General features: G+C 36.6%; 1 protein-coding gene across 1 annotated transcript in view; it reads left to right on the top strand.

The window, feature by feature from the left end:
• The window catches only part of WDR7 (WD repeat domain 7), a 374,300-nt gene that overhangs the window by 15,995 nt on the left and 340,850 nt on the right, over nucleotides 1–17,455 (top strand). The window contains exons 2-6 of the mRNA XM_060120872.1: nucleotides 1,648–1,727; nucleotides 5,252–5,423; nucleotides 10,076–10,182; nucleotides 11,704–11,782; nucleotides 15,229–15,403. Coding sequence (XP_059976855.1) covers nucleotides 5,265–5,423; nucleotides 10,076–10,182; nucleotides 11,704–11,782; nucleotides 15,229–15,403 — 520 coding nt within the window. The 5' untranslated portion in view covers nucleotides 1,648–1,727; nucleotides 5,252–5,264. The remainder of the gene's footprint in view (nucleotides 1–1,647; nucleotides 1,728–5,251; nucleotides 5,424–10,075; nucleotides 10,183–11,703; nucleotides 11,783–15,228; nucleotides 15,404–17,455) is intronic.

Genomic DNA, 17,455 nt, shown 5'->3' with positions numbered 1-17,455 from the left:
AGCCAGGTTCTTATCACTGCAGCCAGGCTTATTGCAGTAGCATCCCATTTGCTTTTCCTGTATACTATCTCAAATAGTCTTAGCATACTGCTTCTCTGCTTAGATGGATATATAGTTATGGGACCATTAAGTCTCTTTAAACTCTGGTCCTGCTCAAGACCATTGTGAAACCTTGTAGTATCTTCTTACTTCTCAAAACCTAAATTTGTAAATTCCGGTTAGGTGTATAATAATTTATCTCACATATGAGAATCTGAAATTATTGATGACTTCACTGGGCATCAGTATCATAATAATAGTGCCTATTCTTTATGTAGAGGGCGTTTAGTATTTTAAATTGTTTTCTCTTTACTTTTGTTCATGGAGTACCTTTGTGTAAAAAAACTGTATCGAAATCTATGTTGTGTTTTTATCAATTTGGTGTGTTGAACACCAAGTCCTATCTATTGTATATCTAAAATAGCTCTCATATTCATCTTATTATTACCATTTTCACCACTGCTACCCTTCATCATATATTTATTAAAGACGTCCCATATGGCAGACACTATGCTCCATCCACATCATATGGTGGTAAATACATCGATGTGGTTCTTGTTCTTAGGGAGCTTAAAGACTAGTAGGGGAGACAGCCATTAGACAGAGAAATCCAGAAATAGTAATGAAGTTGTGATACATTTAGGCACCATCTCTCTTACCAGCAGTACTGCAGTAGCCCCACTGGTCTTCAAACCCAGAGTTTTCTCCCTCCCTTTTGTATTGTAGCTAGAGGGATCTTTCTGAAAAGCTAATCAGATTTAAAACAGTTGACCTGTTTTCCATTGCTATCAGGTTAAACTCCAAATTCCTTGAGGTGGGTTACCAAGTTCTTATGATTTGGTGCATGTGGGCTTGTTGTTTCTTGTCTCATTCTGCCTTTGTGCTCTGAATGCCAGCCCTGCTATTTTCACTGTCCAGAAAGAACTGAGATCTCTCACCTTGGGGACTTAGAATATGTGATTCCTTGAGCCTCTTCCTTGGGTAATTACTACTCATTCTCACTCATCATTTCTTCCAAGAACCCCTCCTGAAGTATAGGTTAGGATATCCATCTTTTGTGTCTCCATTAGGTCTTGAGATTCCTCCTGTATCACACTCTGTGGTAGTTGTTTGCATGTGTGTAAGCCCCATTGTGTAGGTCAATGTGTCTGTTTTATCTCCTGTTGTAATTCCATGGTATAGACACAGAATGGAAACTCGGGAAATGAGATCAGAATTTAATTTGAAAGCTGTCTTAGTATTGGGATTGGAGTTTGTAGTATTATTTCTAATAACGTCATGCAGAATTGAATTGTCATATTTGCAGATAGAATTGTTTGACAGGCATATACAGTAGTAGTACTTTTATATTGTGTCAAAAAGTCAGTGAAAGATAGTAACCTCTTGAAAAGGTACAACTTTATTAAATGTTGAGCTACAGTGCTGAAAGAAATCAGTAGATGTGGAAGCAGCATGTGAAGAATAGCAGAATCTGTGTTTTAAAAAAATTAATAGTTGCTGATCATCTGCCATGTGATGGATATTTTACTAGTTGCATTACATATATGATCTCTCTTAACCTTTATGACAGCTTTCTGAAAGGAGGGTATTATTGTCCATCTTTTACAGATGGGGAAGCTGAGACCTAGAGGGGTAACTTTTTCAAGATTGCATAGAAGAGTCAGGATTTGAATATAGTTCTTCTGACTGTAAGTTCAGTGTTTTTTCAACTATTATTTTTGTTGTTGTTTTTAACTGAAGTATGGTTTTATTTCTGTATAGAACTGAGAAATAGGTGCAATTAGGTGAAATAGAAATACATGAAATTAAGGTAACCAAAAGAGATGACTTGATTTTTTTATCTCTCAGACCCCTGCTCTTTATGATTTGATTTCTTTGACTTCAAAATGATTCAAAATTAATTTTATAACTACCTCTTGATGAGAAAACCAAGCCTCAGAAATGAGATGATACGCTCAAAGCCTGCATGGTTGGTGGCAAAATGAGGGGTAGAATCTAGAACTTCTATTATTTGACTCTAAAGCTTTTTCAGTAAAAGAGTTTTATTTAATAGCCAATGTCTAAATATAATTTTAAGTCAGATTTGATACAAACATAGATGAAAATTGAATGTTCTTAGTATTCTTCTGTTTTTAGGAGTATCTAGTCGTACAGCATATTTATTTATAACTCTAAAATTTGAAAGGTGGTATTTCCCCTTAATGTATTAGTTACAAAATATGAGTATATTGTACATAATATTTTGGAGAGTTAGTAAGAATTTTCTTCAGTTTCTATTACAGTTAATACTATATGGCACTAATCATTTATTCAGTCACTTTTGATTTGGGCCTTTTCCAGAAAAATGTGATTTTTTTTTTTTTATCCCAATGAATCCCTAATGTCCTTGGATATAGAGCAGTGAATTTTGAATTCGATCCCCCCTCCCCCCCACGTTGGTTGGACAGAACTACTTACCTAATTCCTCAGATAAGCAGTCGTAATAGCAGATAAGCTGATGTAGTATGATCCCCTGGAAAAGATATAGTGAAGTTCTGTAACATTATTTCCTAAGGGAGAATTGCTTTTTGGATGATTAATTTTAGGCTATGTTCTTTTATTTTATTTATTTTTTTGCGGTACGCGGGCCTCTCACTGCTGTGGCCTCTCCCGTTGCGGAGCACAGGCTCCGGACGCACAGGCTCAGCGGCCATGGCTCACGGGCCCAGCCGCTGCGCGGCACGTGGGATCCTCCCAGACTGGGGCACGAACCCGTGTTCCCTGCATCGGCAGGCGGACTCTCAACCACTGTGCCACCAGGGAAGCCCTAGGCTATGTTCTTTTAAAAGGACATGTCCCTGCTATGAGTTGAATTGTCTTCCCCTAAAATTCGTATGTTGAAGTCTTAACCTCTAGTACCTGAGAATGTGCCCTTATTTGGAAGTCTTTATAAAGGTAATCAAGTTAAATGAGGTCATCAGGGTGGGCCCTAACCCAACATGGCTGTGTCCTTATAAAAAAAGGGAGAGACGTGTACATAGGAGAACACCATGTGAGCATGAAGTTGGCCTTCTACCAGCCAAGGAGAGAGGCGTGGATCAGATCTTTCCCTTCACAACCCTCAAAAGGAACTAACTGTGACACCACCTACTTTCAGACTTCTAGCTCAAGAGCTATGAGACAACAAATTCTGTTTTTTAAGCCACTCAGTTTGTGGTCAGGGCAGTTTTTAGGAAACTAATACAATGTATTCCCTTATGAAGGTTCTTAATTGCCCTTAATGAGAATTCTTCTCAGATTCTGATTGACTGTCAGTTCCTGATTTTCGTTAGAATGTGGATTTGTTTTAGTTTCTGGAGAAGCTGAGTTAGAGATGGATGTGTTTTCTTGTGTTTTCCAATACCTTTATCATGTTATGGGCGATTATTTTCACTTGTTTTAAGAGCTATGAAATGTATTCTTCTTCCAGGTTTCCTGGAGCTCCTTGTCACTTGAATACCAGAAATTTCTTTCCTGTTGCATCAGAACAGACACATCTCCCTGTCACACACATATTCCTTAGTGCTGAATCTGTGTATTTGCATTCTCTTCGAGCTAGGCATATGCATCGAATACGAGTGCTCAAATATCGAGATAAATATTCTTTCCAGATCTCACCATATTGTGTTAGATGCTGTGAGCTTATTTAATTGAGAGAAATCTTTGGTGATATAGCTTAAAAATGAATGCTGTCACCATGGAAGAATGAACTCCTTCCAGATTCTCTTTTTGAGAAAGTCACTGTTGGATATGTTATTCAGCCAGGAACATGCTGTACCAAATTTGTTAAAGTTGGCTCAGTGCTTTGTTTCATTTTCTGATATTAAATAGGAATATGGAAAGAATTGTTAATGTCATAGTAGTCTGTGAACTGCTGAACATGATACATAGATGGTTTTATAAATAGGAAGGGAACTTGGAATTTTTCCCAAGTTGTAGCAAACAACTTTTACCTGTAGCAAACAGATGAAGTTTTGGGGGAGGCAAATTGATGAAAGCCATGAATTCTAACAAAAAATAAAAGATGTAATATACATAGACTGCTTTTGGTAAACATCATTCATAATGTTTTACTTGCCTAATTTTCTTTCCAGGGAAAGGGATTTTAGTTTTAGTTTTATTTATTTGTTTAAAGAGTGTAAGTAGTGGATTAAAGAAAAGACTTTTGCTAAAAGCAACCAGCAGTAGAACCATGGGTATTAAACTAGTTTCTTTCATAGAAAGTGGTTACTCCTTTAAGTGTCTCTGAAAATTTCTTAGGACAATCTTAGCGTTCTAAAGAGTCTACATTATACGTATATCTTTTGTTGCCACGTAGAAACCGAGCCTATGAGTGACTCCTAGTGTCTCATAAAGTCTGGCAGTCTCTGTCTTATATGGAGCCCTCCCTGATTATGCCAGTTTTCATGTCTCTTGAACTTCTCTGAACTAGTATTTAAGTCTTTAATCACACAGTTTGTAACACCTAAATCTAGTTGTTTCACTAACTAGATCTTAATTTTGTCATATGACGGAATAATTCATTATATTTGTGCTACAAACAGGGTACTCTAATATACACTGCTTAATTGATTATTCATCTCAAATTTAAACACCTTTACCAGAACTAAATTTTTATTATTCAGAAATGAGTTTAAAGTTCTTTATCCCTCAGGTTTCAGAGTTTAGAATAAAAGATGTTCGTGACGTTGAGACATAATAGGTTTGTACTAAATACGGTGAATGAGTTTCTCAGTGGGCAATATTCTTTTTAATGTTTAGGACACTGTCAAAAACTCTGTTTTTCTTGGACATTGCTAACTATTATTGGTTTGGAGACTTAACAAGATTTGGAGACCTCACTTGCCTTGGTAGCGTAGCAGGGTGAGTAAGACCCCGGGTTCTAAGTCAGGCTGCCTGGGTCTTGACTGGGGCTCCATTTCTTCCATTTACACTTTGCAACTCTTTATGACTCACTGTCTTTACATGTGAAAGAAGAGTGCTAATAGTACTTACCGTGTGATTTGTTGTGGGGATTAATTGAGATTTTAATTAGATTTTATATACTTTTATGTATGTGTCTGTTTTATTTATATATATAATGTTTAGAGGAATTCTTGGCACTTAGGAAGTTCAAGTTGGCTTCATAAGAAAAATGTGTAATATGTTTTAGAAGGAAATATAACATTTGACATTATTCTTATAACATTTCCAGGTTTGAAAGCACAATGGCAGGAAACAGCCTTGTTCTACCCATTGTTCTTTGGGGTCGCAAAGCACCAACCCACTGCATCTCAGCAGTACTTTTAACAGATGATGGGGCCACGATCGTGACTGGATGCCATGATGGGCAAATATGTCTCTGGGATCTTTCAGTAGACTTGGAAGTGAGTGTTTGAAGTGCCTATTGTACTTTTCACATATAATAAACTACTTAACAAAAAATAACACAGTTCCAGAATAATTTGACCTCATAATATATCTTCTGTGAGATATATTTTGACTAAAATTGGTATTCAGAATGATTATTTACATGATTCATCAGAGTTGACTTCTGCTGGCTTTTGGCTTGATTTTCAATTATAATATCTATCCTACCTGGCTTAATATGTTACATTTAACATTTTTCAGAAAATTTCTAACCATATTGAAGGAGGTTTCCAAAAAAGATACTAAAAAACAATTTTGAGCATTTATACCTTCTAAGGTCAATGTCTTGAAGAGAGCAAAACTTTTTGTAAAACTGTTTGTAAATTTTGTCATATTTATTTTAAAAGTCGCTGTGTATTTTTTGCCATCCTTTACTGGTGTGGAATGCTCAGTGTGCTCTGCTTCTGGGCGCTGGCTCTCTGTGGAGAGACTGTCTTTTTCCATATTTTAACCTCCAATCTCTGACAACTCTCCCCAGGAATTTTTCTGTAAGGGGGAACAGAGAAAATGGGGCGGTAGCTGGCATGGAATGTAGAGGCAAGAAAGTTGATTTTTTTAATTAAACATTTTTTTTAACAGCCTTATTGAGATAAAATTTACACGCCATACAATATACTCTTTAAAGTGTACAATTTAATGTTTTTTTACTCTGTTCACAGAGTTGTGCAGCCATTACCACAGTCAATTTTAGAACATTTTCATCACCTTGGAAGCAAACCTTGTACTTTGTAGCAGTTACGCCCAATATACCCCCATGTCCCCTGGGCAACCACAAATCTATTTCCTGTCTCTATAGATCTGCCTATTCTGGACACTTTATGTAAATAGAATCATTTAGTATGTGATCTTCTGTGATTGGCTTTTTTCACTTAGCATAATATTTTCAAGGTTCATCCATGTTGTAGCATGTATCAATATTTCATTTCTTTTAATGGCCAAATGATATTCCATTGTATAGGTATACTGCATTTTATTTGTCTGTTGATCAGTTGATGGGCATTTGGGTTGTTTTTACTTTTGACCATAGTGAATAATGCTGCTTTGAACATTTGTGTGTGAGTTTTTGTGTGGACATATGTTTTTGTTGCTCTTAGGTATTCACCTAGGCATGGAATTGCTAGAACTGAAAAAATGATCCACACACTTGGATGACATGTCAAGGCTAGGGTTACAGTTTGGAAAATGACTGGAAATGAGTGTTGTAGAACGTGATATGCCTTCAGGATTGATAGCAAACTAAATAGGAATCAGCAGTGTAGTGATGAGGAGAACAAAAGCCTACCACATTTTATTGGAGTTATTACAAGCAATAAGATTTACTTGTAAGATCTTAGAAACCATTCTTTTACTGAATTTTTTGCATGGATTTCACTAGAATGTTATATTTATTTAAATTCAAGTAAGAGGGATTAAAGGGGGAGAGGAGACTGACTAGGAGAGAAATACATCCTTTGAAAGATATTAAGAGAATTGGACTGTTTACCCAGGGGAAAAGAAGGCTGAATAAAAAGTGGCTTGGTTATTGTCTTTTGATTCATATAGAGGGCCTTCTTAATGTACTTTATAGCAGTCATTTATGCCTGTGAAGGACCAATAAGTCATATAACATACAGAGTGGGGAGGGCACAAAATACCTTCTCTTGAGGTCATGGTGTCTTCCCTTCTTTTGTTAGGAAAGGATTCAGAACTGTAGCTAGAACTTTTGCCATGCATATCTTGGTCTCCTTTTACCTGTGGAAAAGGGCAGCCTGGCCTAACATGGTGGCAATAAAATATCTGAGAGATATTGCAGAAGCAGTAGTTTAGTGAGTACCTAGACAGATGGTGATAAGAGTAAAGGAGGGAACCTGTTAATGCAGGTATTGTCTACAGTATAGTGTTTTAATGCTTCGACTACCTATAAAGCTGTAATTGCAGATAATTAAACTATAATTGCAAAGAATAGTATAATACATGGCATTAATGAACGAAGTGAAACATTGTGGTAAGAGCTCAGATGTTGCAGGTGGGTGAAGTTGGCTTCATTCTTGGCTACTGTAGTGTCTAGCTGTGTGACTTTTGGCAGTTTTTAACCATTTGATGCCTAAGTCTTGCCATTTTTCAAATAGGATCAACTACACAAGGTTGTGGTAAGGATTCTATGAAGGAATGTGTATTAAGCAGTTATCACAGTGCTTGTACATGGTAAGGATTTAGTTAATGAATGTAATTGTAGCATCTCAGGTAGTAGAAAGAAAAAATTGCTAAAGGGGGAAACAAAAGGAGTGCTGATTGTTGGCTGACTATAGAACTAGTAGCCTCAAAGTTCCAGATTGGAACATTGATGTTAGTGTTTACTCTTAAGAACTGACACATCACATCATTTTATTCTAAACATCACACCTTGCCACTGATAACTGTCACTTTTGAACTGTGGTCTTTGATGATGGATGGTTTTTTGAATATGTTGAACAGATTATCTTTGTACTGATTATGTGTGAAATGTTTATTAGTTAATAACTACGACATAAATTTTTATGGGATATGGTGAGATATAGATAAAAGGTATAAATGTAACAATATGCCATATTTTTATTTTTCCTCCAGTTATATTAATACTTACTGTGTGAAGCCTCCAACTTTGTTCTTTCTCAAAATTGCTTTGGCTATTTGGTGTCTTTTATGGTTCCACACAAATTTTATCATGGTTTTTTCTATGTTTCTATTTCTGAAAAACACCGTTGGAATTTTGGTAGGATTGCATTCACTCTGTAGATTGCTTTGGGTGGTATGGACCTTTTAATAACATTAATTCTTCCAACCCAAGAACGTGGGACATCTTTCCCACGTTATTTATTTCTTCTTCCACTTCTTTCATTAGTGTCTTATAATTTTCAGAATACAGGTGTTTCACCTCCTTGGTTAAATTTATTTCTAAGTAATTTATTCTTTTTGATGCTATTGTAAGTGGGATTGCTTTCTTAATTTCTCTGTCAGATACCTTGTTGTTATTAGAAACAACTGATTTTTGTATGTTTATTTTGTATCATGCAACTTTTCTGAATTTGTCCATTAGTTCTAACAGTCTTTTGGTTGGAGTCTTTAGGATTTTCTACATATAAGATCATGTCACCTACAACAGAGACAATTTTACTTCTTCCTTTTCAATTTGGATGCTTTGTTTGTTTAGTTTTTTGCCCAATTGCTCTGGCTAAGACTTCCAGTATTATGTTGATTAGAAATGTCAAGAGTAGCTATCTTTGTCTTGTTCTTGATCTTAGAGAAAAGGCTGTTAGCTTTTTACTGTTGAATATGATGTTATCTGTGGGCTTGTTGTATATGGCCTTTATTATGTTGGGGTACATTCCTTCTATACCCAATTTGTTGAGAGTTTTTAATCATGAAAGGATATTGAGTTTTGTCAAATGCTTTTATTGCCTCTATTGAGATGATTATGTGATTTTTATACTTCATTCAATTATTTTTGTTCATTTTTCTAGATTTTGGTGGGAATACAGTCAGTTCTAGTTACTCTATTATGACTGAAAATGGGATTTTCTAGCAAAGCCATGTACATTGAAAATAAAACTAACAATTGGTAAATTTGATTTTCTTGGGAGAAATTAAAGAATTGACCAAGAGCATTTTTTTTTTTTTCCCCCAGTGGAGGAACACAGAGTCTCTGTATAGAAATGGGGTTGGATGTATGAGAAAATTTTGGATGTATGAGAAAACATTCTAGGCCTGTTCTAACCATAAACAATGATTGTATTTTTCTTTTAATTATAATTATGCAAAATAAGGCTAAAGTGATTTTGATTCTTTGCAAAATGGATATCATGAAAGGGGCTTTAAAGGTATTAATCATATTCCGTTTTTTTAAACTGGGTATTGAGTATGTGGTTATGTATTTTTTTTATGTCTTGTACATGTGTTACAAATATTATTTGTATGTATTAAATGTTTAAGAAAGATATCCTGAAATTACTTAAGGCCTTGAAGTAACCTGAAATGATAGCTTGCAGTTTGGTACAGAGTAGATGAATTTGGGGGCTGATTGCTAGACTATTTTAGAATAGTGGGTATTAAGCCGTCTTTTCATAAGGCACTATGGCACTAAATCATTAGTCTGTGAAGGTCAGTCTGATTCCTGATAGTCAACATTGATATCAGCTTTTGGTAGGGTACCTATTCTCTATTTTTTGTGTTTGGGGATGTCAGTCTAGAGACTCTAAATGTACTTTCAAATCATGCAAAGTATTATTTTAAAAATAGGTGAGGTTAAATTATTTTATATACTAATACACATTCTTAACCTGATTTCTCAGTGTATTGGAGCTTAGTGCTAAACGCTGCCCTGCTTTAAATCCTGGTTCCATCATTCTCTGCGTGATATTGGGCAAGTAATATCACCTCTTGGTTTTCCACTTTTGACTTTAGAACTACGTGGTGGGATGATTGTGCGCATTAAATTGGTGGGCGTCAGTGTTTTGCAGCTCTTAGTTTTTGATGTTCTGAGCAGTTCTTCTCAAATCTGTATCTGTATATTGTACTGAATATTTAACAGGATTCCTAAAAATGATTACTTAAAAAATTTGGTACTAATATCAACATATTTGTGTATTTCTAGGTTAATCCTCGAGCACTGTTGTTTGGTCACACAGCTTCAATCACCTGTTTATCTAAAGCTTGTGCTTCTAGTGACAAACAGTATATTGTGAGCGCATCCGAGAGTGGGTAAGTATTTTCTTATTCACTTTTCTCCTCATAAGTCTGTACTGCAAATAGTACCACTGTATTAGTAAGTAGGAATTTTTGTTTTTCTTTTGGGGTGTCTTTTAAATAAATGCCTCAGTTGTTTCAACATAAAGATATTTGAAATATGGTTTTCAAAGTGAATTTTATCTTTATTAATGATTTTTATAATACTTTGTATTTTATTGTAATTTATGATTATGTTTTTGCCTTGCTTTTGAGAAACTCAGAATACCATACAATTTAAAGAATGATCATTAATCCCCAAGGCATTTTTGCTGAATTGGCCGACAACTCTGAGAGTTTTAAAAAACCTCAGTGATGCTAGGCTAGCATAAATTTGGAAGACGAGGCCACGCAAAAGTTTAAACAGTTATATTGATGTACATTAATGCACTAATATGGCTACATGTATTCCTAAGGCTCAGAATAGAGCTTGCTTTTAGAGACGTAAGTCATTGAACAGTATTTGTAGGGTCTAGAGTGTGGGGAATTAAAAGAAAAAACTTTTAGAGTGTTTAGAAAATTGTATATTTACACAATATGTTATTGAAGGGAGTTGGGGAACTGGAAGAGAATTATTTAAGAACTTGTCCCTTCTACTCCTCATAATTTATGAATTTAAAAAGAACCTTGTATAACTGAAAGGCAGCAGCAGGTGAAAATATAGTACCTTTTGGCCAATTAAAGGATAATTCATATTACAGTGAATATTCTAAATAGATCGGGTGAATTTCCTTTGAAAAATTTATACCATATGAGATATAGGAAAAGACATCTTAAAGAATACCCTAATATCAGGATCATTACATTTTATTAATGTTGTCTTCTGTTAAATAAATCTTAAATTTATTTCTTTAAAATACAAGGCATATTGACATTTCTAATTTCAAATGTTGTATCTTTAGTGTGAGATAAAGCTTTTTTCTTTTGGTATGCATGCAATAAAACTTCTGCAATAAATATGGAATTAAAACTGGAATATTATATTTAATTTGCAAAGATTGGGAATTCAGTTGACCTTAAGTTTTGCTTTTTGCAGTGCTAAGTTTTCTAGTAGGTTGATAACGATGGAAAATTGCTGTGGTTTAAATTAAAAGTTTATTTCTAGTTTTCTGTTCTCCTTACTTTGAGGCTGAGGGTGAAGGAGCCGCCACTATCTGGTATAGAGGCAGAGGAGGAGAGTTCTGGAGGGTCTCATATCAGTTCTGGTCAGAACTACTCAGAAGACTCCACCAACTAAAAGGGAGCCAGGAGGTGCAGTCCTCCCAGGTGCCCGGAAAGAATGTGGATCAAGGTGGGGGTGGTTAGGTTGGAGGGGATTTTAGGACGGTGGGTGGGAGGACCAGAATTTTTGATGAACAGCAATAATGACTATATACTAGCAATACTTTTTCAGAAATATGTCAGTTTTAATGGAAGATTAATTTTAAACCACTGTGACAAAGTTGAACAGTGCTTCCAAAACTCAGATTTAAAGTCAGCTGTTATCTTATTTTATAGAGAGATGTGCCTCTGGGACGTGAATGACGGCAGATGTATTGAATTTACAAAATTAGCTTGCACACATACTGGCATACAGGTTAGTATCAATTTCTGTAACTGGCCAAGTCAGCACAATTTATTATAGGTGTACAATTGAAAAAATGTTTTTTAAACAGTGAGTCTATATTTTTACATGAGAAGTGGGTGGGGATGGGTAATAGGACAGGAAGACTAGAATTAGAGTAGTAAAAGTATTTTTCATAAGACAGTGTAGTGGGGGAGGAAAACAAAGACGAGGAGACTAATGTTGAAAGATGTAAGGTAAGCCATTGTCACTGCTGCTTCTGCTCTCTCTATCCTGGTTACCCAGGTGAGAGACCTTTTACTGGTTGGGTAAGTGTTCTAGATCCTAAATAATGGAATTCTCTCTTGCTAAAGCCTTGGTGATTCCACTCATGATTGACACAGTCCATTTTGGGGATGATACCCTTTTCCTTGCTTGTGCAGTTGGTTCTTGAGTTCGTGTTTTGACTTCACAACTCTGTAAAAGAAAGGACCATTTCATATGCCTGGCTGACACAGGAATTTGCACAGGAATTTATAGCTTCTCACTTACATTCCTGGTATTCTTCCTTATTCTTTCATAACTGTCAAATTCTTTGTGCTTCAAATTACTCATCATTTACTGTGTTGAGTGTTGGGAAATTACAATGTATATAGAAAAATGTGATTTATGTTCTCAACGGGGAAGAAGAGGGAAGAGAAGAGAACTCACATTTATAGCAAATATTATATAGGTGTTTCTTGTATGGTTTCTCATTTAGGCCTCCCCACATCCTTACAAATTAGGTAGGAGTATATCCTTTTATGTATAAGGAAGCTGACAGCCGGAGTGATTAAATGACTTGCCCCAGTCTCACAGTGAGTCATTCCTGGCACTAGGATCCCAAATCAGCTTTATCTGACTCTAGGGACTGTGTTCTTTCTGTTATATCATACTGCCTCCCTTAAAACAAGTAAAATCATTTGTTGAGAAAGACAACCTTCTGTGCTAACACAAGTTAGACAAGCAAAGGAAAATTTTCACAGATGGTTAGTGTGATATAAATCTTTAGTGACTACTTATTACCCTGGCAAAGTCCTTTTAAAAATTGCTTCTTCAATGCTGTTACGGCATATACTTTTTATTTAAAGGGCCTGTAGTATTTATTTTTTATCATATGAAGAATCATCAAGATTTATAAAGAGAAAAGGGATAATAAAATCATTTAGATTCATTGACTTTATAAATAATTTAATTGGAAAATTATAAGTATCAAACTCATTGGATATAAGTATTTTAACTGTTGTATAATTTTATGACTTATGAAGTCATAATTATGACTTCTGGTTTATATTTTAGGAAAAATTATCTTTATTCAATATATTTTCAGTGCCTGCTATTTATCGGATCCTGTATTAGGCCTTCTGTATTTAGATGGGCAGCCATCTCTAAGTAGAAGATGCTTTCTGGCATTTACTAATGTGTGTGACAGGTGTTTCCTGGGTGATCCTCACCCTCTCAGGTTCAGAAGCAGGTTTTTTAAAAAAAAAATTTGTTTATTTATTTATTTCTTTTTGGCTGCGTTGGGTCTTCATTGCTGCGCGCGGGTTTTCTCTAGTTGCGGCGAGCGGGGGCTACTCTTCGTTCCAGTGCGCGGGCTTCTCATGGCAGTGGCTTCTCTTGTTACAGAGCACAGGCTCTAGGCGCGTGGGCTCAGTAGCTGTGGCTCATGGGCTCTAGAGCGCAGGCTCAGTAGTTGTGGCGCACGGGCTTAGTTGCTCCGTGGCATGTGGGATGTTCCTGGACCAGGACTTGAACCTGTGTCCCCTGCATTGGCAGGCAGATTCTTAACCACTGTGCTACCAGGGAAGTCCCCAGGTTGTTCTTATATATGTAGAAATGATGAACCTTGATGGCATTGGCACTTACTGAAATCATAAGGAAGTGCTAGCTTATTAAACTATCACGTGGGGGCGTCCCTTTTTAATATTTGGAAAACCTGTTTCTCCATTAGGGGCACCTTTCTTGCCCGTATCAAAGTGTCTTGGAAGCTAAATCAGCGTCCGGAAGATGGTTTGAGAATATAACTTTCAAGCAAAAGTGAGAGGCATTTAGTCAGGCATGTCTAATAAAATATCCCTGCCCTCAGGACAGAGCTCTTCTCTAGTGACTGCAGTGCACATGGCTTTCCTGGCTGGTGCTGAGTGAGCGCTGACAAAGTTGGCTTACGTGCACCCATCCCTTTCTCCTTCACACATCCTCCCCTTCTGTGGGTCAAGGCTACCTATGGTCGCATTATTATATGCATGCGAGAGCCTGGCAGTCCCTGGGAGCCCAGATCGTGTGTTATGGATCAACCTGAGATCTGGAGGTCCCCCCATGATAGTCTACATTTTATTAGACTCCTCTCTGGGGTTTAGTGGTGCTACCTTGCACTTAGTTAATGTGCTCCGTGCTCAGTGCTCATGTTTAAGAAGGTGTGCTCCTTGTGCAGGGGACTTCATACTTGAGAAAAGATTGTCTTCCTTCACATGCAACGTTGAGCTCTGAGAGTGGGTGGATGAGTGTGGGAGCAGACTGGACCTGGGTTTCTTACTTATCTCCCCAGTTGTGGAGTGGTTACAGCATTGCCCCTTGTGTGGTGTCTAGCTTGCCCTCATGTGATTTATATAAGGTCCAATCCCTTGGAAAGTAGTAGTCTGCTTTCTAAAAATCCTCTAGGAGAATCATTCCACTAAGAGAGTCACGTTTTGTTTTGTTTTTTTTGAGGCTAAGGGAATTCAGAACGTTTGATAAGTTGTTGGTCTTAGAGTCATTCTTTCTCTGCTCTTTGCTTGATGGAAACTCATCTTATCCTTTTTAGTTATTCTTGGCATGAATAACATCATTGTACTGGTTCTTCCTCTATTTTTCTTCCACAAAGTATAAATGTGCACTATGAGAATGGTTTATAATGGTTGTTTCACACTCTAATCTAAAATAACACACTTAGATTACTCAGAATTTACTTCTGAGAATATTTGAACAGAATCATCCTTGCTTCTAAATTTTATTTGGTCATAACTAGTAATTATAAACCTATACTCACTGATTCTCATTCATCTCGAACTCATATTATTTTTGTGACCCACGTGGGCTACACTTTTGCTTTGATTTGTGAAGCTGATTTTATTCAGGTGTTTTATTAATTCATTCAACAACTCTGTTTTAGATGCTACAGGAGGACAAAAAAGAATTATCATGAATTCTGCTCCAAAATAGTTCAAAAAGGAAGATAAGATATTAGGAAGAAAATAATTTTGTTGGATATTTTGAAATATTAATGTAATTTCATGTCTGCACATGTGTAGACCTGTGTATATGTAGACGCATGTAATATATACCATATAGTACATGTCTGGAAATATTACTGGAGAAATTGAGCATCATAATAAGCTTGGTGAATCCATGTGAATCCAGTATCTCAAGTAAAGAACATTTAAAAATCTTCTTCCTTTTAGTTCTACCAGTTCTCTGTTGGAAATCAGAGAGAAGGAAGGCTTCTGTGCCATGGCCATTATCCTGAAATCCTCGTGGTGGATGCCACCAGCCTTGAGGTGTTGTACTCCTTAGTATCAAAGATCTCTCCAGATTGGATTAGCTCCATGAGTATTATTCGATCCCATCGAACACAAGGTCAGTGTGCCCTTTAGGAGTTTCTACACTGTGACTGAATGGTTAGTTTACTGTAGAGTTGTATGATGTGTCACATGTTAATATACTTTGTTATATTATATTCTTAGGTTTAAGAAATGACTTCTCTCATGATTTATGGTCTGTCTCTACTTTCATAAAGGAGTCTTTGATTGAATTAAGATTTAAAGTGTTACATTATCTCCATTCCATGGAATAGATCACTAGTTTATGGCTGTCTTAGAGTGTGTCAGTGATTTTCTGAAGTGGAAGAAGAATGTCTTAACCCGTTGGAGGTATGGTGGGAGGAACTGTAGTTTATCTGTGTATTTCTTGGGCCCGGTTTTGTCACTTGCTGAAGAGGCATAGGAAGTGTTTCCATTTTTTGTGGAGATGATGAAAATGGAGGGAATTACACACAATTAAATTTAATGAAAGGTCCTGGTAAGTGCTTGGTGTGTAGTTGATGCTCAAACAAATACAAGTATGTTTTCTTCATTTCTGTTGAAACCTTTCAGTAACAATCGTGAGAACGAAAGTAAAATTGTTCAGGACAAGAACAGTAATTAATACTGAACATGTATATTCCTATATGTCTCTTTTGGAGCATTTCTTTCCCTCCCAAATGCCTCATAGTTGTGTGCTCTTCTGTAAAGGCTGACCTGTAATTAGCACCACTGCCACCGCCGTGAGACTTCGTTTACTGAGTGCTCACAGTATCGGGCGCATGCTGAGCGTTTACATGTGGTAACAGTTCTCACAGCACCCAGTGGGATAGGTACAGTTGTCTTAGGATGTGTGGATGCGGAGATGGGTGAAGTGTAGCATGGTGGAGTCTTTACTTAAGATCACAGAGCAAGTCTGTGGCTTACTGGTGCCCAGATGGACCCCAGAGCAGTTACTTTACCACTGTGTTACACCACCTCCATTGGTGAACTGCCTTCAGTTTCATGGGAGATTTCCTTTATTATCTCTTATGGTTGGAAATCAGCACATAGCTTTTTATTCAACAGCCATTCAGCAGATATTTATTGAGTGCCTACTGTCTTCTAGGCACGAAGGATTGAACTACTGAAGGGACTCAAATTCTAGTAAGGGAGGATAATATATGTAAACAAATGGCAGTTCAGGGTGTGAAATGTGATGAGATAGAGAAATAGCACAGAGGCTAGAATTAGTGAAGGCAGTGAAGGGGCTTTGAGGGCAAGTAGGAAGGCTGCCCAGATTAGATGAAGTCTCTAAAAATAGTTTGTACATAGGTACAAAAAGCATTACCTAGGTGTGTGTGGGAAATCTCCACATGTGAAATATACATGTACACACTGGTCTGAATAGGATAGAATGTAACTTGAATGGAAAATTTTGTGCTGTGCATGCATTTCTAAGTGTTGTCAGTTTATAATGTTGCTAACATACACAATTTTTAATCTGCTTTACCCTATTCTAGTGTGTAGATATTTGAGAATTTTAGATATATTGGTATGTTGCACTTCTACAGTAATTGACAGACTTGTGAGTAGTTGTTCTAGCTTCTTCGTACAGAGATTGTGGAATTGTAATCAGTGCATTTCAGTGCTTTACCTTGCCTATGGAGCCAGGCAGTACAAATAAAGTTTATACTGAAATGTAGCAAACACTGTTTCTTAAATAACAGTAATAACTTATTTTTATTGATGTGTTGAGGGCTATACCTGTGCTGTGTCTTAATTCTCATAACAGACCATTAACGTAGGCACTGTCATTACTTTATTCATTTACATTTGCTTACAGATAAGCAAATTGAATTTAGGATAGGTTAGTTAAGTTATGCACAGTTCGTTGGTTAATTAGTGAAGAAAATGTGATTTTAACGCATACTCCCTCACTCTGGAGCCTGCATTAGACTGCTATCTAATGCCCCTCCTCTCGGAGTTCACGAATATTACTGTCGTGCTGTGACTGCTCCCTCACCCGAAGCTGATGAATTTGGGTTTTATGTCATGTCTTTCTCTTGATCATGGCCTGTGGACGGTGTGGTGTGCAATAAAATGGCAGGCAAGGGAGGTGGGGAAAGGG

This window comes from Lagenorhynchus albirostris, chromosome 14, assembly GCF_949774975.1.
Source record: "Lagenorhynchus albirostris chromosome 14, mLagAlb1.1, whole genome shotgun sequence".
In the NCBI taxonomy this organism is placed as follows: domain Eukaryota; kingdom Metazoa; phylum Chordata; class Mammalia; order Artiodactyla; family Delphinidae; genus Lagenorhynchus; species Lagenorhynchus albirostris.
This window is presented reverse-complemented; position numbering and strand designations above follow the sequence as displayed.